The following is a 22,491-nucleotide window of genomic DNA, read 5'->3' on the forward strand; positions in this document are numbered from 1 at the left end:
GGTGTTCAGGGGAATGAATTGGAACACTTGAAACCGGAATTCGGAACCCCAGTTGCTAAGTTCTTTTTTGACATTCTGTTTCAATATCAGTATAAATGAATAATAATAGAACACTGACCTTAATTGAGGCAAGTGAGGCCTGCAGTTCTTTAGATGTTCGTCTGGGTTCTTTTGTGACCTCCTGGATGAGTCGTCATTGCGCTCCTGGAGTAATTTTGGTAGACTGGCCACTCCTGGGAAGGTTCACCACTGTTCCAAATTTTCTCCATTTGTAGATAATGGCTCTCACTTAGGGCTTTCACACGCCGGTTCGCGTTCGCGTACCGAAACCTCCGAACGTTGGCGCTGTCTGGCGAACGAGCCCGCGTTCATACCAGTGTATCGTTCGCCAGACATCGCCAACGTTCGGAGGTTTCGGTACGCGAACGCGAACCGGCGTTCGGAACTGCCGGTGTGAAAGAGGCCACTGTGGTTCGCTGGAGTCCCAAAGCCTTAGAAATGGCTTTGTAACCCTTTCCAGACTGATAGATGTCAATCTTTCAAACATGTGTTTAATTGGTTGGTTGTTAAGGGGGGGGCAATTACTTTTTCACATAGGGCCAGGTAGGGTTAGATAGCATTTTTTCCTTAATACATGAAATCATCATTTAAAAACGGCATTTTCTATTTACTCGGGTTATCTTTGTGTAATATTAAAATTGGTTTGATGATCTGAAACATTTAAGTGTGACAAACATGCAAAACCAGACGAAATTGGGAAGGGGGCAAATACTTTTTCACAGCACTGTATGTTTGGAGAAAAAAGGGTGAATCATTTGTAGAGAAGAACACCTTGCAGCATGGAGGTGGATCCATTATCAGGGGTGCACATAACTGGTGCGCCAGTGCGCATGCGTCGCCAAAATGCATGTTGCGCTGAGGATCAGCGGCATGAACGCGCTCTTGCGCACCAACAGCTGGAAGCGCTGGGAGAGGAATTGACTTCCTCAAAACTCCTACTGCTAACTGCTTACTGCCCGTTAATACCAATACCATATCCTTTCATGACCACAATGTACCCACCGACGACGACCACGGCGACTCCCCTCACGAAAACATTCGGAAAGTATCGTAACTTGTACTTTCATTCCGCGTATCGCGCATCGCATGGTTATCACGCCGACACGTGAAAATTCAGTCCCGAACGACTCGTCGCTAAAAGGAAAAACAACACCAAGGCACTTCACGTTTCTTTTCTCTGAAGCTTTCAAACGTTCAGACGTTTGTTTTACAGCTTCATTATCGCACCTCGACCCCTGACCCAGGGAATATGGTTGGGAATTATATTAGAAGAAAAAAAAAAAAGACTTTGTTGCACAATCAAAATAATGAGCTATTTAAAGTGATAGCCTACAACATCCTCTACCATGGTTGAAATTGAGGACAGTATTAACAACAGTCAAGAGAGCAGTGATGATGATGATTAAGCTTGTAGCATAAGTAAATGCTTAGGCTGTAACTTTTTGTTGAAAGTTGATTTCAGTGTTTACAGAACAGAGCAGTGCTTAAAGAGATATCAGTTGATTTCATTGTATTTAAAGAACAGACATTCAGTTAGTGCTTAAAGAGATGTCAGTTGATTTCATTGTGTTTAAAGGAGTCTGACAGACTTTCATGCTTAAAGAGCAGTCATTTGATTTTTCATTTGTTTCTTTTGTTTTGCACACAATCATTTGTTCGTTCATCTTATTTTTGAATAAATGTCGTTTTGCTCATATAAGTTATCCATGTATCCCTTTTTTATCCATCCTGTGGGACGGGTCGTGACTCGTGAGCTCGGGGAGCACCAAGCAGCATCCCTAGGTGCTCCTCTGAGCACTGGCCCCAAAAAGTTATGTGCACCCCTGTCCATTATGCTTTGGGGTTGTGTAGCAGCTGGGGGCACAGGCAATATTGTGCAGGTGGAAGGAAGAATGGATTCCACCAAATATCAAGACATTCTAGAGGCTAATGTTCGACGGTCAGTCCAGAAATTTAAGTTAAAGAGAGGTTGGGTATTCCAGCAAGACAATGACCCAAAGCATATCTCAAAATCAACCATGAAGTATCTCCAGGAAAGACGGATGAAGGTTTTCTAATGGCCATCAGTCCCCAGACAATATTATTTAAAAATCTGTGGAGAGATCTCAAACATGCCGTGCATGCAAGAAGGCCGAAGAATATTTCTGAGCTAGAGGTGTTCTGCCAGGACGAATGGGGTAAAATTCCCAAAACAAGAATTGAAAGACTCTTAGCTGGCTACAGGAAGCGTTTGCAAACTGTTATAGTTGCCTGAGGAGGAGTAACAAAGTACTAGCTTTGTAAAGTAAAAGCACATGGCCTTTTTCCTAACCCTAACCCTAAAAAGTAAAAAAATACAAATGTATCTTGCTTTAAAATGTGATCAAATGTGTCCTGTTTAACTTTGTACCATTTACAGGTTAGGTTTGCATCTAATATCACTTAGATATTAATTGTAAAAGGCATTTTGACTAGTGTTGATCAAAGTTGGCTAGCAAAATGTATTTCTTCTGCTTTGCCCTCATCTACCTATGTCATTCATTGTCATTTGTCATTCACACACTTTAAATGAATTGGAGCATTTCATTACTGCTACAGGAAATGACATTCAAATAAAATTTCCTCATTAACACAGTTGTGAAAAAAGACATTTATTCATGAGGTACATTGTTATAAAATGCTATGTACAAAAGGCTTTGTTTGCTTTGAGCTCTCTTTCTGTGGCATTGGAAACATGGCTTTCTAGTTCTACAATCCAGATAACTCCTTTTGAGACTTGTGATACAGGTCTACAATAGGTTTTCCAGCTATCGCATGAGAGTCCACATAGGATGCTTTATTCTTCCTGCCTCTACATCCTGTCAATGCCTCCCCCGGAGAAGTCTGTGTGCATTGGGGCGATGTTGTGGTCGAAGGCGGCGTACTGGGAGTCCCCGGTGCTGGCCAGTTTGAGCTGCTTTGCAGCGTGTGAAAGCTGGAAGGCAGCATCAGGGTGGGCAGAGTCTGGGAGCATGGTGCACTCTCTCTCTAACAGCTCTGCCACCCCCTTCAGCAACTCCCAGAAACCAAAGGCAAGGGCAGCCTTCCGCATGCGGTTCAGCTCCTGACACACACACACACACACACACACACACACACACACACACACACACACACACACACACACACACACACAAAAGCATATTATCAGAATTGTTAAATGAGAGGGGAAAAGGCAGGATTATTACATTGTTGAAACCCTCATAGTCTTACTATTGGCCATTACCTTGTAGAATGTCTGGGTCTTCTCTGGCAGTTTCCTTGCATTCCTCAGAATCTTCTGCACATCAGTCTGAGATGGACACACAACCATTAAAACACCTCTTAATCAATCATCACAGGACTTAGTCAGCCATTATCAACACCACTCCAATCACATTGAGTCTTCCAATAAGCCCACAGTCTGTTCTGTACCTGCAGCCCACTGGCTTTGATCCACACTGTGACATTCTGTCCATAGCTGCGCTTGATCTTGGGCTGCAGTGGGAAAGGACTTTTGCTGTCATCCTCTCCATAAGGGTTTTCAGCAGAATCTGAAACAAGTGACCTCATGTTATGCAAAATCTGGAAATAAGCCACAGTTGATCATGGCCATGCTGTAAAGTAAACTTATGCCCACACTGTAGATGTGGGCATACATTATTAACTTAATTTATTTAAATTATTAGCACACAAGCAATACATTATTAATTATAAATTGATATAATTCGGTTATATATCAATTCATCAATATATCAGCCTCTACAGCTCAGGGCCTTTATTCAGGAAGTCAACGTGGGGTTTTATTATCCGCAAGGAGTGTACAAAACACAGGGCTCTCATCCTTCACAGGTCTGGACCATCTGTCAAACGTAATTGAGTCACCAGGTGCAGGGCTTTGGAGCCGCAGGCAGCCCAGTGGGCCAGACAAACACACGTCGCGCACACACACACGCACGCCTTTGAACTCAGGTTTTGTGTATCACCAGCTAAAAGAGGGGTCTAGGACTAGTCATGGGAGTGCCATTTAACCATTAAAACCCTAGAGAGTGTGTAAGCGTACCTGAGATGGGTCCCAGCTGTGAGACCTTGCCCAGCCAGGGCAGGGGCTCAGGACCTGGCTCAAACAGAGACATCATAAGGTTGGACTTCTTCTTGCTGTCTGCTTGGGAGTACAGCATGCCAAACCACTCTGGCCTAAGGAGAGGGAGAGATGGAAATCATTAATATCAGATGCTAAACTGCATTTCGTCTGGTACTCTGCAATGACAATAAAGTTGAATCTAATCTAATCTGCAAGGGAATTTTCCTGGCTACACTCTGTCAGTATGTAAAGCGCATTGAGTCGCATCTTGTGAGAAATGCGCTATACAAATAAAACTTGATTTGATTTGATTTAATCTAATCTAACATCAACAACATAATGTGTATGTGCTTAATTACATTTGAGAGCTAAAATATGTACATGTTCCCATTAATAACAATGTAAATGTTATATAAAATGTGATTTATATTTTCGTGCATTATGTATGTAGTATTGTACTCTTACCCCAGTTGCACCAGAGCCACCATGCCCTCCACCTTCAGACTGCCATGCAGCAGGACACAGAAATTTGGGTTCTTTCCTGCCTGCTGATTAGTTGAAGTCTCCTCTTCCGTTTCCTCTGTGGTTCCTGTGCCAACCTCATCTACCTCTGTTATCAAGAACAATTTTAGTTGTCTCAATAACACTTATTTTGTGAAATTCTGAATGAAAAACACCTATTCTGAACAAAACAATACCTTTGTTCACAGCAATAGGCAGGACCAAGTGTCTGGAAATGACAGGAGGACTGGCGATGTCCGATATCTCGATGAAACCCACAATTGCCATATCTGTAATACACAGTTAAGAAGACTGAGCCAGTAGAAAGAATTCAGTGTGGTAAGAATCATTCCGGATCATGTTGGAGGACCAGATGAATACCAGTTTGGACTCTCCTGGGCATGGGATCCACCTCGTCATCCATTACAACGGGTTCTGGCCGGGGGAACACCTGGACGTCTGAGGACAGGTTCCCACAGCGGAGGACAGCATGGAAGGGCGAGTACGCCTGGTCAATCAGCCTCCTGTAAACACACACAGACACCATCATATACAGGAACCTGTAACATTAGCGTTGTTCCCCTTGGCCGGAGAGAAGCCACTACGCACGCACGCACGCACGCACGCACACACACACAGATGCATAAACATACATACCCAAACATGGCTTGCACACTCTTCAGGCAGAGTGGGCCCTCCATAGTGAAGATTTGGCCATCCCCTCCATTTAGACTGAGCAGCTGCTCTAGGTTATCCATAGTATCAGTGGACTGTAACTGCACACACACAAGGAGAGCATCAGCTGCCTTTCCACATTATGTCTACAGTATATCTGCTTACCTCCCTCTGCTTTCTAAATAAAGAATGAAGTTTGATTTGTCAGATGAGGAGGATGATGATTCAGTACCTCCTCTGCATTGGCAATGCACATAATGAACAGCTTGGCTGGGAAAGGGAAAGGGAGTGGGAACTTCTTGTCTTCTGCACGTTGCTTCAGTGTTTGGAGAGAGTGACGCAGGGAGCCTTTCCCAATGCCCAAAGACCCATCAGTCACCAGCACCACCTGCAGGCCAAGAAAGGAAGCACATAAACAACCATTAGGACTACTGCCTGTCCACAAGTGTGCAGTCACTAATGCATCTTCTTCTTACTTATAATCCACTATCTACATGTGATGATGAGACTCATTAATAATGTTGATAATGAGTCTGACCACAATCCACATTGGTCTATTTGACAAAGTACCTGGCAGGGACAGGCATGGCCCCACTCCTGCTGTACAATATTGCTGACTCCATTAAGGGCTGCCTCTAGGCAGGTTTTGTCATAATCCTCCATGTGGTTCAGGGCTTCCTGTGAAGGAGAGGGACACAGTTAGTTATTACATTAAACAGATCTTCAGACTCACAGACAAGCTCAAATGCAAGACTGATGGGAGGCACTACCAGTGGTAGGAGAGCCTTGTATTCTATTGGAGTCTTTTACAGTTCCCAGAACCATTCTGAGCCAGGGCTCGACATTAACGCCGAGACTAGACTAGATGATCGTGAGTGAAGATATTATCAAAGCGTACGGGTGATCGACAGGCTTGTACGCTTTGATAATATCTTCACTCACAATCATCTAGTCTGGTCTCGCGCCTGCGCCGTCTGTTGTTCTTCCTGCACACAGGTAAAACTATCCAGGATCCAGCAGCGTCGTCGTGCTTGCGCAAACAAACCCGGCGAAAGTTTTACTTGCTCCGGACAAGTAAAACGCCGTTAATGTCGAGCCTTGTGAGCTCCCAGTTCCTAGAGTTCTACAGGATGTAGCCTACCTGCAGAGAGTTGTAATCCCTGGTGAAAGGCACCAGGAGCTCCCAGAGAGAGGAGAACGCTACTAGTGATGTGAACTCCAGGCGGTAGCTGGTAGCCATGTGTTCAAACAGCATGGTGAGTCCATGGACAGCCAGGTTCTTCCGCTGAACCTCATCATTGCCCTCTTGAGACACAGGTCGTGTCATGGACAGCGATGCGTCCATCAGAACCACAGTTGGCATGATTCCTTCTATAGTGTGTCCTTTACACCAGAATGGACTTGTGGGAGCCTCCACACTCAATCTGTAACACAGCAACAAATGAAAATCACAAACTGCATGATCTTATTGGACATCCACTTTAGGTGACAAGATTGAAGGCATCAGAAATATTTTGTTTCGGACGAATAATTTAACTAGAAGTAAAATACACTTAACAGTTAATAATCGAAAATTGAAATTAAAACAATAGATTGAGTAAGGTTTTCAACATATGTTGATAATACATAATAACTATATATGAGGTCTCATGGGGGATCTCTCCAGCATAAACTGGCTAGCCGTTTTGATCAATCCAACGAATGTGTTATGTGAATGTAGTAGGCTAGGTCGCTAGCTGGCTGGACGGGTTTAGCAGGCTGAATGGTAGCTGGAAGAAAACACCGCTTAGCTTGCAAGCTTCCACTCCTTACGGTGTATAGTTCAGAATATATACAATATTACAGGAACAGGACATTGTTAAATAATTGCAATTTTAAATAATAAAGACATAAAGGAAATATCCATACCCATCAAATCAACAATCCTCTCGATAGAGTAGTACTCGGCACAATTCAGCCCGGGCGGGAGCATTTCCTTGCTTCATTAGTTCCTAGCACTGACAGCTCATAGTGGTCGCATCTTGAGACTTTCCAGATGAACCATGTTATAGGAATTTTCTGAGCTACATTAAAATCATTGTTTGTATAAGCTTCGCAATGTATGAATCAAATCAAATCAAAGAAATTCAAATAATAGAAAATGTATTTGCTTGTTTAGAAGAGTATATTTATTTGAGCCATCTTCCATTTCCCCTTCTTAATTGTTCTATTCATCAGTTTATACCTACCTCTCCAGTCTATACGAGAATATGCTACTCATAAAAAAGTTTAGTTTGCATTACCAAAAATAATAATAAAGGAAAATGGTTCAAGATATAATGAGAGTGAGAGTGTCGGAGACATACACATAATCCTCTTAGAAGACTTCAGGTATTAGGTATTATGCTGATCCATGGTGAAGACGTCCTGCGGTGCGCCCTAGATAAACTGTTGGAACCATTGCGCACAGGGTGTATCTGCCCTGTGTTTGTGTGCCAGTGCATCCCAGCTGTGTAGACATTACATCTGTGGAGACATCTGGGTCTTTGCTATTTCACGCATAATTGTATCACAGGTAAGATTGCATTGTTCTTATTACAGCCATAATAGTAATAGTAAGGATGTATACAAGTTTATTTTTTGGGAAGTTAATTTATTTCCGAATTTATTGATTTCCATGTTGTATAGGCTATAATAAACAACAACTGACCTTTGGATATTTGTAATTGTGATTAGATGAAGGGATATTTTAGAAGACAGATAGCCATGTGGTTGCAATAGCCTATTCTGGTAGGCATGATGTGATACTTGCCCTCCAAATATTGACATTGTATGTATTGTGGTTTTTGGTATATGTTCATTATTCATCTATTGTTCAATATTTTGAGGTGTGTCTTGAGGTGTGTTTTTTTGTTTTGTTTCTTAATCTAATACAGAGAAAGCGGCACAATTAACGTGTTGTCATGGCAACATTTGCCTGGGCTTCTTGTACCTAGGCTTTGAGAGACACTTGTGTTTCAGGTGCAAAAGACATGTGGAATTTATAAGTCAATAGACGGCAGACTGTACCACCTGTTGCTTAAAACTTGACAGCTTATATGTTCAGATTGTTTTCTTTTATTTTACAACAGGCTGGGATTTTCCAATGCTTTGAGGAATGACATGAATCACACTGCCAGGGCTCTATCACCCCTTTGTCTTTTGGGGAGAAGTCTTGGACTTTACCATTGCCCATTTATGCTACCTAATTCTCTGTAGCCAATACCACCACCACTTTGGGGGAAATGTACCGCACACGGAGGAAGCGACTACAGTTGAGCCGTGTTGTATTCCTTCTCTCTGGGGTTTTGCTGTGTTGCATCTACCAGCTGACCATCAGTGCCAGAATGTTAGAGCCTTGGCCAATGCCTCAGATTGGAGAGGATCCTGAGGAGGGTTCAACAGAGGCAATATTGACATTGGATGGGAGACACCGCATTCACACACGAGTGCTAGAGAAACCATATCAAACAACACTTGAGATGGTAGACTACTCTGAAACAACTTCAGATATGACATCATCTACCACCACAGAGGTCCCCCCATCATCATCATCACTATCATCATCATCATCATCATCATCGTCATCACCGTCGTCATCATCATCACCTTCGTCATCATCATCACCGTCATCATCATCATCATCATCATCATCATCACCGTCGTCATCATCCTCATCATCATCATCCACAACTACAAACAGGACTATCGTTCACTGCATCTTTGTGGATCCTGTACCTCCCAAGGCCACTGAGGCTCCCCCACCCACACCACCCCTGACCCCCCTGGTCCCCAACACCACACTCTCCTTCCCCGGTGGCGCTCCACATATGAAAGGAGAATATCCTCAGGACCTCTTCACTGTGGAAGACCGTCGAAACGGCTGGATTACGCTGCACATCTTCGGGATGATCTACATGTTTGTGTCCCTGGCCATTGTGTGTGACGAGTTCTTCGTACCTGCTCTGGGGGTGATCACAGACAAGCTGGCCATCTCAGATGACGTGGCGGGGGCCACATTCATGGCTGCCGGAGGCTCTGCCCCGGAGCTCTTCACCTCCCTGATCGGAGTCTTCATCTCTCACAGCAACGTGGGCATCGGCACCATCGTGGGCTCGGCCGTCTTCAACATCCTCTTTGTGATCGGCATGTGTGCCCTGTTCTCCCGGGAGATGCTCCATCTGACCTGGTGGCCTCTGTTCAGGGACGTCTCCTTCTACATCCTGGACCTCATCATGCTCATTGTGTTCTTCCTGGATAACACCATTATGTGGTGGGAGAGCCTGATGCTGGTGGGGGGATACGCCCTCTATGTGTGCTTTATGAAGTACAATGTGCAATTAGAGCGTGCTTTCAAGAGCCAAATCATGAAACACAAGAGCATTGTCAGAGTGGTGGAGCCAGACAAGGTATGTGTTCCTTTGTTATATCATGCTCTATATATCAACCTTTGGAATAGAACCATCACTGGCGTGATAACATTCTCGCTCAGTAGAAGCTGGTGGAGGTAGAAATCGGAGGTTTTCAAACACTATTCCTCATTCCATTCCAACTATTGCAATGAGCCTGTCCTACGATTTTTACCTCCACCAACCGCCTCTGTTCTCACTGTCCTGTAGGCAACTTGCAGTCATAGTCTGCTCACATTATAGCACCAAATTGTAATATAGATACTGTATGTAGAATGTGTACACAGCTGGTGTGTGGATAATTTAATCAGGTGGTATAGGCCTTTTTGATATTAGTACTTGATAACAATGACCTCATGAATGTTTAAAACATTAAGGGCCGGTTTCAGAGACAAGGCTTAAGCCTAGTCCTGGACTAAATCACACTTTCAATGTAAAATCTCCATTGAAGATGTTTTTTAGTCTAGGATTAGGCTTAAGCCTTGTCTGTGAAACCGGCCCTAAGTGGATCCCAATATCTATCACTATGTTAAAGGGATAGTTCTCTATTTTGACACATCATCAATTTAATGATCATTTGTTGCAATTATGAACTGTGTACAGAAGTCCTGATAAAAGCCGAACTAAATGTTTAGTCTGCAAGCAAACATGCAAGTGTGTTTGCCTCACATACATAAAGTTTTTATTTTTTTATTTTTTATAAATACATGTCAGTAGTGTTTATAGTGGAATACTCTGGCTGACTTCAAATAGGTGTTCAGTATCTTTAATGAAAAAGATTCATGATGTCTGCAAGGAACAGGTGGTTGATAAGCTGCCAAATATCAAGTGATAGTCTGCATACAACAGCCACTAATGGGGACCTAATTCAACCATATGGCATTCCAATTCAATCCCCTTATAAAGAAATTCAAACGATTTTCTGTTGTTGATCAAACATGAATCACTTGCTTGCTCATTCTTTCATGTTCTGCACAAACCCAGGGCCATGAGGGTTTTGTACTTGATCATCACTTTTACTGATCTGCCATGACATCTCTACACCCCAGGGGAGGCTGGTGGAGGCAGAAATCACACGTGTTTGATACCATTCCTCATTCTAGCCCAAGCATTACAATGAGCCTGTCCTCTGATGTCTACCTCCACCAGCCTCCCCTGCTACACATCCACCTGAGGCTTTTATGTGGAAATCATAGAACCTAAATGGGCTGATATTCACTTAGGACTTGTAGAAGCAAAGCCGATCACCCACCACAGCTCCTTATCCTTTGAGAGGCTGCAGCACGGCACAACATGTAGCTGTAACATATACTGTGTTTAACCCTGGTAAGTGTGATTGAAGCTTATATAGGGAAAGTAGACTTGAGTTCCTGCTAAGGGTTTTTTCTGTGAGCCAAATACCCAATTCATTAAAAAAAACATGACTTAATATGGGTTTAGGGAATACACTTGGTTGTGGAAATTCTGCATTAAGTTCTGTTGTACTTTACAGCAATGCTATATTACATCGTTTTAACTGATCTCTTTTTTCACAACCCTGTCACTGATATGTCATATAGGCTTTTTGTACACTCAAATCCTAAGAACACGCATATTGATGATCTTGCTAGAACCAAAGATAACAGTATTTAGTTGTAATGACCCCTCTACTCTGAATACAAATTTCAATATCAAGAAATGTATTCTAATGGGTTAAAATGATTTGGATACGCCACCACTCCTATGGGATGTTTTCAGTACTATGAACCATTTTTTTGCACAGGAAAATGGGACACCACCTGACGAAAAGCCTCCTTCTGTTAAAGAGAGCAAGGATCGACTGAAGGTACAACCATTCAAAAAAGTAAACCCTGCCACTCCTTTTGTATTTTATTGAGCCTGCCCTTATGACATTCACTCACTATTTTTCTCCCCTAGTTGAAACCAGCCCTTCTGCGAGGGGGCAGCTCAGCCTCTCTACACAACAGCACTATGAGAAGCACCATCTTCCAGCTGATGATCCATACATTAGACCCTTTAGGAGAGGGTAAGGGCTCTCTTTGTCACCTTATCCTAAAATGTGCACTTCGCTGCTGGCCTAATGTTGCCAAACACTTTCTGTGTGCCCTGAAATTGGTTGTTATGGACAGAGTCCATTTGTCCTTCCCTCTCTACAATGGATTAGCAAATGGATTGTTCCAAATGAAGGTAGCACTAAATCCAGATTGATACTAAGCAGATAAATACCTATGTCAGTCAATGTAGTGATTCAGGTGTGTAGTGGGAAATGTGATATGTGACAATGAACTGTGGCCATGTTGCATTGTCATATCAGTGAACAAAGGAAGAAGTGGAACTTAATCCTCCTCTGTGTCATTGTTGAATTACATGAGTAGAATGCTGGATAGGAAGCAACCTACTGCTCCCTGGAGGTATATGTTCACACAGACTAGAGTGTTGAGCTTTATTCTGTATGCTTTGAATGTTGCTGGTCTAGCAGAGTCACCCCTGGGGGTCAGGAGTGTACAGTGACCTTCATTGTGTCCTCCGTCCCTGTGCTGCACCTGTAGCCCAGGGCCATGGCTGGCTCCAGCCATGAGTAATCAGCTTTTGATTTAGGCCATAAAAGCTGGATCAGATCCAACCTCCACGAGCCCAATCCCTTTATCTCAATAGGGCTATCATACAGCCTCAAGTAGACCACCAGTTACATAGGGACATTGCACTGACCAACTGGGTCCATCTACACCTGTGACATAACATTTCACAACCATAGTTGACTGTCCCACTCAGAGGGTAGAAAAGGAGATCTTCGTAGTGAGATGAGGTAAAGAGAGATTTTGAGCAGATTTTGGTCTCCACCAGCCTCCCCTGATGAGTTACGTATATCCACACAACAATAGCTATTGATTTTTGCTATCGTTAAAAGGCACCCTGTTCATGAACTCAGATTAGGCCACTGAATCAAGATGATTTATTTTATTATTCATCTGTTTATTAGACAGTTTCTTTTTTTAAATATGTTTTTAGGGCATTTCTGCTTTATTGGGATAGAGACGGTAGAGATTGACAGAGAGAGGAGGGAGGACATGCAGGATCAATGGCCAGAATCAAACCAGGGACCCTGCGATTACGTGACATGCTCCTTAGTCAGCTATGCCACTCAGGCGCCCTATTAGACAGTTTTGAATGGAGATGCGTATGCTGGCAGTTCAGTCCAGGGAAAAGGTAAGGTGTTGCTGTATTGAGAGCTGTGTCCTCCTGTGATGTGAGCATTTGTTAATACTTGATTAACAAATGCTGAAGATTGACAAAGAACTGTATTTCTGTGCTGAGATATTGTTGTGGCGAGTTCTTTCTGCTCTGGTGCTGTGTTGAGGCCATTAGGAGCCATTACTCAGCTGTGGTGATGTTGATGCTCTATGCCATGCTACGTTATAGTTTTAACCATTGAGTAGACGCTTTTATCCGAAGCAATTTACAATTAGAGATTACAGAGACAATCTTCCTGGAGTCATTTAGGGCTAAGTGCCTTACTCAAGGGTACACTAGTGGTGGTGTTCCCAGATGGGATTGAACTCATGAGCTTCTGATCACCAGTCCAACTCACTATCCACTACCACTACCCACTTATAATGATTTTGTTGCTGTTTTTTTGTTGTTGGTTTGTTTTTTGCTGGTTTGTTGTGGCGGTGATGTGTGTGATCTGAGTTCTGTGGAAACTTGCATTGTCAAGTTTTATAGAAGTGTTATGATCCAGTAACTGCATTAAGATTGCATCACAGGTCAACCATTAATGTGTTGTCTGTTATACCCTTCACAGTTTGCTTGTCTGGTTTGGCAGGAAAGTTGAAAGACAAGGCAACAATTATGAATAGCATGGCCCAGGGGAAAGTGGAGAAGACCCAAACTTAATCTGAAGGTGAGATACACTCACTGAACTCTTTATTAGGAACACTATACTAATACTGGGTAGGGCCTCCCTTTGCTCTCAAACAGCCTTTGTGGCATTGATTCCACAAGATGTTGGAAACATTCCTTTGGTGACATGATTGCATCACGCAATTCTGCAGATTTTTCTGGTGCACTTTCAAGCTGTGAATCTCCCGTTCTACCACATCCCAAAGGTGTTGGATTCAGATCCGGTGACTGGCAAGGCCACTGAAGAACACTGAACTTATTGTCATGTTCATGAAACCAGTTTGAGATGACTTTTGCTTTGTGGCATGGTGCATTATCATGCTGGAAGCAGCCATTAGAAGATGGGTACATTGCAGCAATGGAGGGATGCACATGGTCAGCAACAATACTCAAATAGGCTGTGATTGATTGGTATATTAACAGACCCAAAGTGTGCCAAGAAAACATTCCCCACACCATTACACCACCTGAATGAATGAGAAGGGTGTACAGGTGTTCAGTGAGTGTAGTACAGTATGGAGGAAATGTGGTGTTAATCATGGATTGATTGAACCCAAACTTAAACAGTGCGTTTGGAAAGCTGAGGGTTTCCATCGGGTGATTTACAGTACATGATGAATGGTAGCACTACCCACTGTCCACCCATCCACCCTTGTGGACACAGAAGGGAATTACCTCATGACCAGCGGGGTATTCCATCAATGTCGCTAAAGGAAAATCCAGGGTTATTCTGATAAATCTCGCAAGAGTTTTTGCGAAGTCTGGATTTTACTTTTGCGACGTTGATGGAATACCCCCCTGAGGTAGTCTGGTAATTATGGTTTACTGTGTAGTCACACATGGTTTTAATTGGACTGTGTGCTACCAGCTCCCTCCCCACCTCCCTCCTCACAGGTGAACCTTGTTGCATATGCAATGTGGTGATTAATAAGCATTCATTGTTGTGGCACCGGTTAGCACAAGCAGCACACCAGCTGTAGCAGCCGTGCGTCCACAGGATGAAAGATTCTGTAGCCTGGGCCTGCTGCCAGTAGTCTGGGCTGTTGTCCTCTGGATAAAGAATGGTGCATTCCATGTCCCTACCTTTGTCAGGGATTCAGAGCTCCTTTACTCATTAGCTGACATAACTACCATGTTCCAGCTGATGAATACAAAATGAGAGCCAGGGTCCATGAATCAGGCAGCTGTTTGAAAACATGACCCATTCTTATAAAGGCCTGCAGCAATATGGAGATGCAATTACTGGACCATACAAATGTTGAATATTAATTTAATGTTGATATTGTGGAATATGCTGTTTTTTTATGCTGTGTTTTCATCTTAATTGGGAACAGCAGTAGACATTTGATATGGAAATTCCCATGTATATCTCTGTCTGTCAGCTGGTTAGATGATAATTAGAGGGACTGAGTAGTGTTGTTGTTTATGTTTCCTCCTGGCTGTTGTCCCACTAGCTGGGGGTAAGAGCGAACAGCCCAAAGAGCTACCGCCCGCTCCGCCCGCTCCGCCCGCCCCACCTGCAGCCAAGGAGGAGGAGAAGAAGGAGCAGCCAGAGGAGAAGAAGGTAGGAGCCACAGACATACAGCTTTCAAATATACTGTAACTAGGTATAACCTTTAGGTAGTCGTTTTTAGGAATATACTATTTGATCGACTACATCTGCTGTTGAGTTCATATATACCTGTAATCATTTGAAAATAATATGTTACTATTTCAGCACATGCAACATTTCTGATGGATTTATTTATTAGCCTATTCATCAACAAGGAATTGTGGTTTTCATCTCTCTCTCTCTCTCTCTCTCTCTCTCTCTCTCTCTCTCTCTTTCTCTCTCTCTCTCTCTCTCTCTCTCTCTCTCTCTCTCTCTCTCTCTCTCTCTCTCTCTGTGTCTCTCTCTCTCTCTCTCTCTGTGTCTAGGATGACCAGGAGGTGGCGGGTTATGGTGAGCCAGGAGGCTCAGGGGAAGCTGGCGGCAGTGATAATGACGATGACAGCGATAAAGGCAGTGATGAGGACAGTGAGGAGGAAGAGGAGGATGAGGAAGAAGAGGAGGAAGAGGAGAAGGAGGAGGAGGAGGAGGAGGAAGAGGAGGTGGAAGAAGAAGAAATTGAAGAGCCTCTGACTTTAGTGTGGCCAGAGACACGGCGTAAACAAGCCACCTATCTCTTCCTGCTGCCCATTGTCTTCCCTCTATGGCTGACTGTGCCCGATGTCCGCAATCCAGTAAGACCCAAAAGAACTATGTATCTATGTAGAACGATGACTTTATTAATGACTTTGACTTTATTCATCTGTGAGGGGAAATTCGTTTACAGCAGCGGGTATGAAAATGACATGTAAAAACAAACAAAAATAGTACAAAAAATAGTACAAAGACAATACACACCAATAAGTTACTAATACCAAACCACAAATCATTTTAGTGCCATAACACAATATTAAATTCACCTATGAAATAGAGATCATCAACCAGGCACAAAAGTGCAAAAGTGGGATACATTCCTCCTGTTTCCATCCACATTCCTGCTAATAAATCATTACAACGTCTTGAAGCTGTTAGGATAAAAGACCTCCTGAATCTCTCAGTGGAGCATCTTGGTAAAATAAGATGTCCACTGAAAGTGCTCTATTGCTGCATCTTAAAACTAGAACTGAGTCTAACAATGGTCAATGATGGTGTTGATTTTATGATAAAAAGGTGTTACCAGAACACATGCTCATCCTCTTTAATCAACCTCTGTTCTTATCATTTTCATTTATCAATGTATGTTTTAAGCATCCATCTGATAAGCAGAATGGTTTCCATTCCAATGGAATGGGCACCAATGGAGGCCAATAAGACTTGATATGATGTATTCTTGTGTTCTCTCTTTGTTCTACAGACATCCAAAAAGTTCTTTGTGATCACCTTCCTGGGCTCCATCTTGTGGATTGCTGTCTTCTCCTACCTCATGGTGTGGTGGGCACATCAGGTTAGTGGTAGAGGAGGTAGTATTCACTCTTATCTGCATAAAGAAGGATGATTGTTTTGGCTTGATTCTTTACAATAGAACACATTGGTGAAATGTGCATTCTCTACGTAAGTAAACCCATGTGTGTAGAACTACAGTAGTTAACTGTAAGGCGGGCGAGTTGTTGTCCGACAAAGCCACCTAGGTATATAGCCACCTAGGAGCTCAATTAATCTAATCACCATAAACATAGAGCTCAACTACATTTTAACAAAAGCACACAGAGTTCGTTTTGGGAGCGAGGAGTAGTGTGTGAATACCAAGAGGCAGAGGCTAGAGCAGTTTAACAATAGACATTTTATCAAATAAATACTCTTTAAAATAATCTCATGATAAAAATGTCAAAATCCTCAGGATGTCCTCAAACTCATACAGTCAGCGCCTGGGTGTGGGACCTGGATGTGAGAGCCTGGATGTGGGAGCCTGGGTGTGGGACCTGGGTGTGGGACCTGGGTGTGGGACCTGGGTGTGGGACCTGGGTGTGAGAGCCTGGATGTGGGAGCCTGGGTGTGGGACCTGGGTGTGGGACCTGGGTGTGGGACCTGGGTGTGGGACCTGGGTGTGGGACCTGGGTGTGGGACCTGGGTGTGGGATCGTGTCGGCATTGTCCCTGAGTCCGCCGGAGAGAGAGAACAAAATTGAGAAAAATCTAGGCTTATTTTGGTAAATCTTATCAAAATAAGCATTGATATTCCTTTAGCAACGTTGATGGAATACCCCCCTGGCCAGTACAATGTTCACACCATAACCATAGAAACAACCCATAGAAACAACCCATAGCAAAATCCGTATCAAGGCAACTGTAGGTGGAACATGATGCTCTGGGCTGGGGCCTACTGCTTCCGCTCTGGACCAGACCCGTCCAGGTTGTGTTTACTCCGTAGCTTTGGTTCGCTAGACGCGTCCGGGGGGGGGGGGTATTCCTATGTACATTGATTAGTACATTCGCGATAAAAAAAAAGAAGCCTGGTTCAAGCAACTCTTGATTGGGATTCAAGCCTCAAGTGATTCCTCGAATTAGAATCAGCTTTGTGTCATCAAAGTTCACGCAAGTCCGCTTTGGAAATTCTCAAAATACTGTACCTTAAACAACAAAGACCTACATGGCAGAGTTGCCAGAAAGAAGTCTTTCCTATGACCTCAACACAACATCGTCTGAAGTATGCAAAAGAAAGCCTTGAGAAACCTGAAGCCTATTGGAACAATGTGTTTTGGACAGACAAAACCAAAATGTAACTTTTTGGCCATAACCAAAGAAGGTATGTTTGGAGAAAAAAGGGTGAAGCATTTGTAGAGAACAACACCTTGCCAACTGTTAAGCATGGAGATGGATCCATTATGCTTTGGGGTTGTGTAGCAGCTGGGGGCCAGGAGAATAAACATAAGAATGTTGATATGCCGATCCGCATTCTGCTAAGCCTATTCTATTATTGACGCTCTGACACTATTGTATATAGGCCTACCTACAGCTATTGTTGGTTGTTGTCTACGTATATCCTGCTTATTCTATTATTGATTTAGATTTTGTATTTGTACTGCCAATGCCTAATTGAACCTGTACCCAATAATTTTACTCCTTGTATCCGTACATTGATGTAATAAAAGCAATTCTGATTCTGATTCTGATTCTGGGGTAGAAGGAAGAATGGATTCCACCAAATATCAAGACATTCTAGAGGCTGATGTTCGAAGGTCAGTCAAGAAATTTAAGTTGAAGAGAGGTTGGGTATACCAGCAAGACAATGACCCGAAGCATACCTCAAAATCAACCATGAAGTACCTCCAGGAAAGACGGTGATGAAGATGAAGGTTTTGGAATGGCCATCACAGTCCCCAGACTTGAATGTTATTGGAAATTTGCAAGAAGGCTGAAGAATATTTCTGAGCTAGAGGTGTTCTGCCAGGAAGAATGGGCAAAAATTCCCAAAACAAGAATTGAAAGACTCTTAGCTGGCTACAGGAAGCGTTTGCAAGCTGTTATAGTTGCCCGAGAAGGAGTTACAAAGTACTAGCTGACAGGGTTCCCAAACTTTTGCACAAGGCCTTTTCCTCGTTTTATTATTTTGAAACTGAAAAAAGTAAAAAAAAAAAAAAAAATCTTGCTTTAAAATGTGATGAAATGTGTCATGTTAAGTTTGTACCATTTAGGTTAGGTTTGCTTCATTTCACTTAGATATTAATTGTAAAAGGCATTTTGACTAGGGATGCCCAAATTTTTGCACCCCATTGTATATCAAATCAAAATCAAAATATGAAATTATCTTTCTATCTCGTAAAAGTTGGGACCTAATATTTCCAAAAAGACACTTCAGGAATATCGTTCGGGATTTTGTTTCCGCCTGTGAGACACTTTTATCATGCATCTAATTTAAACCAGACCGTAAATCTGGTAGCTACCAGGTTTATTCTGAAGGATTGGTTGCATAGCAACGCAACAGTTAATTATTTCAGCTACATTCAGGGAACGGAACTCGATCTGAAATGATCGCGAATTATGAAAACAAGCCTGTTTAATTACCTGGTAATTACAGTTACTACAGGTAATACCTGTAATCGAGTTTCATGGAATACTCCCAGGTCGCTTCAGTAGAGCTTACTCCATTCCTTTGGTTCGTTGTCCAGTCCATAAACAAACCCCCAGCACCAGGGCTGGACTTAGGGGGGTGGGGGCCCCTGGGCTTGAGTCATTGTTCGGGCCCCTACCTACACTAAAAATGATAAGCTACAACTACACCAACCAGAACCTATGACCAGAAACACACGTATCCCAATGGAGTATGTTATTGGCATAAAGCACATGAAGAAAAAGCAAGTGTTAGGCCTGAACCAAGCGGTCAAATGTGGCAGAACCCCAGAACAGACGGACGCAGAGACAAGGGTGACAATAATAACATGTTTATTTAATAAAGACAGACAAAATAACAAACCTACACTAACAGGGCCTACGTGGGGGGGAGTGTGTGGGTGCCTGAGACGAAATGTAAGTGAGGTGTGTATTGGACAGCTACAGTATGTGTCTGGGCGCGAGTGTCTGAACTCATGAAGCATCTACGACTGGTTTGAAAAACCCAGTAAGTTTTGGAGTTTTTCTCAGTGTCTCCCTTTCGCGTTCCACTTTTTCATTTTTCATTTTTCTTTTTTGCGCTCCACTCTCGTAATTCCTCCTGTCCGCCATGATCATGACATTGACAATCGCTCCACCAAAGATGATGCCCCTGCCCTGCGCGTGACGCGTCGATGTAAACCTCTCCATTGGCCTAAATATACAGTATAATTAAACAAATTAAAACACGTCATTCATCAGAGCGTCCAGTAGGAATAGTGATAGGGGCTGTATTTCCATGCCCGCGGGGGAGGGGGGGGGGCTGTATTTCCGGCCCTGCGCTGCGACAAAACAATTTTTTCCAATTTGAACGTAATTTATGAATTCAAAATCAAAGAGCAAATATGTATTCATACATTTGGATTTATTTTGGGGCCCCTTGTAGCCCGGGGCCCCTGGGCTCAAGCCCGCCCATGCATAAGTCCGGCCCTGCCCAGCACACTCCCATTGGTCCAGGTTGGCAGCGCCCACGCCTCCCATAGGCTGAACACACTGTCGCTCAGAGTTCATGCAGGTAATAGTAGGGCGGGGGGGTGAAGAAACACAGCTGTCAACAATAAAAAAGCTGTAAAAGAAATAAAATCAAGAAAGCAGACTCAATCACAACAAGCACACAATAAAGAAATATAACATTGTGCAAAATAGGAAAATGTCTACAATCTACATACCTACATAAGAGACATGATTCAAAGCAAACTAAGTCACACAAACACAAAATAGTTTAAATCCAGCCTGTGACATAAGCATAACCATTGTCAATGTAGATTCTAGTATAACTATAATACATTGGCCAATTCCTATGTTACACCCCCACGTTTTCCTAGGTGGGTGAGACCATTGGCATCTCAGAGGAGATCATGGGCCTAACAATCCTGGCTGCGGGTACGTCCATCCCTGACCTCATCACCAGTGTGATCGTGGCCCGTAAAGGTCTGGGGGACATGGCTGTGTCCAGCTCTGTGGGCAGCAACATCTTCGACATCACCATGGGGTGAGTAAGACCCCTGTAACTACAGCTCAGAGAGGCTTACTAATAAGCACAATGATGTCAAACAGACTCCCTTCCTTTTCTCTCTCTTTCTCCCCCTCTCCCTCTTCCTCTTCATCCCTCTCCCTCCCTCTTTCTCTCTTCAGCCTGCCTGTTCCCTGGCTTATGTGGTCCTCCCTCAATGGTTTCGCTCCTGTGGCGGTGAGCAGCAACGGGCTCTTCTGCGCCATCGTCCTGCTCTTCCTTATGCTTCTCTTCGTCATCTTCTCCATCGCCGCCTGCAAGTGGAAGATGAATAAGAGGCTGGGCCTCACCATGTTCCTGCTCTACTTTGTGTTCCTGGTGCTAAGCGTGATGTTGGAGGATCGCATCATTGTCTGCCCCGTGTCTATCGGGTAGGGAGCCCTCTGGACACCATACTGTACCAGGCATTCTTTGCACATGTGATGTGAACCGGAGATAATGACCAATGTCAGGGTCTAGGTCTGGGAGGGTCTGGGTCTCTACCAGTGGAGAATGTTGGAGTAAGGGCTCATTACAAAGCATGGAATGGAAACACGTGTTTGATACAATTCCTCATTCAATTCCATGCATTACAATGAGCCCGTCTTCCGATCACCAGCCTCCACTGGTCTCTACAGCACCAACACCGTTCTACTGTCACTGCTCCTCACTGATGATCACACCAGAGGAATATGCCAGCAGTACATCACAGGCTACAGCATTGGACTTTCATTAGAACATGGCATATTACACACATACACTTAGATAGTCACTCTGGCAGCTTTCACATGACTACCATACACGTCTTTATCACTGTCTGCACTCATACTGACCAAATTATTATAATGCACACTGTTCAGCAAATTTAGCACATGTTCCAGTCAGATATGGATAAAATCTCTCTTTTCAACAAAATGTCCCAGTTATTTAATGCCTAGATTGTAGACAATGAGTGATGAATTTGCAGATGACTTTTTTTTAAATTAATCCTTTATTTAACCAGGGTAGTCATATTGAGACAGTAGCCTCTTTTTCAAATGAGCCCTGGTTGTTGCAGACTTATAATCATTTTTATGTTTTCTAACTTTTCTAAATAAGACAAAAAAATAGTGTGAATGTGAAACATTGCTTTTCTCACTGACCTATGTGGTCTGCAATACAGTATTTAATTCTGGATATCTAAAGGTCTACAGATCTCTAATTTTACAATTATTTCAGAAGAGTGCTAATTAAATTGTGGATCTTGAATTCTATATATTATGTACCGGTAAGTAAATTCTGCAACTAAATTATTTGTGTAATATTCAATACACTTGAATTACTGTACATGTTTTATGTGAAACATTTTTCTCATGAATTTAGTCAGATCTACCCATTTTCAGTGTCTGCATAATAAACACTGAATCTGAGTAGCAGGATAGGATGTGAACAATTAACAACTTTGTATTTGCATATTAACTTATGTCTCTGTCCATTTCTCTTATGCAGAACAAGACAAAACACACCATTCATAGAATAAGTGTGTTTATTCAGAATTTAAAACAATCTGTAGATCCAGTCAGGCAGATTCTGTTAAAACAATTTTATATTAAGTAAAAATAGTACAAATTAGTTACAGTGATAAAAATGATCATTCAAAAACATTGGCCTAATTGAGTAACAGTGTAAACAACACAGATGGCGACATCAAGTGGTTTGGTCTTCTAAAGGTAACAGGGTTTTGTGGCCACCAGTGGCTCTGA

General features: G+C 43.0%; 2 protein-coding genes across 2 annotated transcripts; one reads left to right on the plus strand and one right to left on the minus strand.

The window, feature by feature from the left end:
* Positions 1–2,708: 2,708 nt before the first annotated feature.
* Positions 2,709–7,263, minus strand: ints14 (integrator complex subunit 14). The gene is made up of 12 exons (XM_080539954.1): positions 7,226–7,263; positions 6,459–6,741; positions 5,888–5,995; positions 5,550–5,705; positions 5,300–5,418; positions 5,024–5,166; positions 4,840–4,932; positions 4,607–4,751; positions 4,121–4,254; positions 3,493–3,611; positions 3,305–3,370; positions 2,709–3,142 (listed from the first exon to the last, which is right to left on the minus strand). Exons 2-12 carry the CDS (start codon positions 6,678–6,680, stop codon positions 2,891–2,893), a joined length of 1,557 nt encoding a protein of 518 aa, XP_080396080.1. The 5' UTR covers positions 6,681–6,741; positions 7,226–7,263; the 3' UTR covers positions 2,709–2,890.
* A 1,317-nt stretch (positions 7,264–8,580) lies between these two features.
* Positions 8,581–21,145, plus strand: slc24a1 (solute carrier family 24 member 1; the record flags this gene model as incomplete). The annotated part of the gene is made up of 11 exons (XM_080539632.1): positions 8,581–8,742; positions 9,004–9,744; positions 11,507–11,569; positions 11,662–11,770; positions 13,568–13,617; positions 14,478–14,538; positions 15,099–15,208; positions 15,562–15,867; positions 16,527–16,616; positions 20,583–20,749; positions 20,893–21,145. The coding sequence occupies 11 exons, from the start codon at positions 8,581–8,583 to the stop codon at positions 21,143–21,145; spliced, it is 2,112 nt and encodes a 703-aa protein (XP_080395758.1).
* Positions 21,146–22,491: the final 1,346 nt, after the last annotated feature.

Source organism: Nansenia antarctica (genome assembly GCF_963989245.1).
Source record: "Nansenia antarctica genome assembly, chromosome: 9".
Lineage (NCBI taxonomy): Eukaryota > Metazoa > Chordata > Actinopteri > Argentiniformes > Microstomatidae > Nansenia > Nansenia antarctica.

Coding starts and splice junctions, on each gene's coding strand:
- ints14 (XM_080539954.1), bottom strand. CDS start 6,680: ATGCCAACTGTGGTTCTGATGGACGCATCGCTGTCCATGACACGACCT. Junction 5,706..5,887: donor GCCATGCCTGTCCCTGCCAG/GTACTTTGTCAA, acceptor CTTGGCCTGCAG/GTGGTGCTGGTGACTGATGG. Junction 5,167..5,299: donor AGTGTGCAAGCCATGTTTGG/GTATGTATGTTT, acceptor GTGTGTTTACAG/GAGGCTGATTGACCAGGCGT.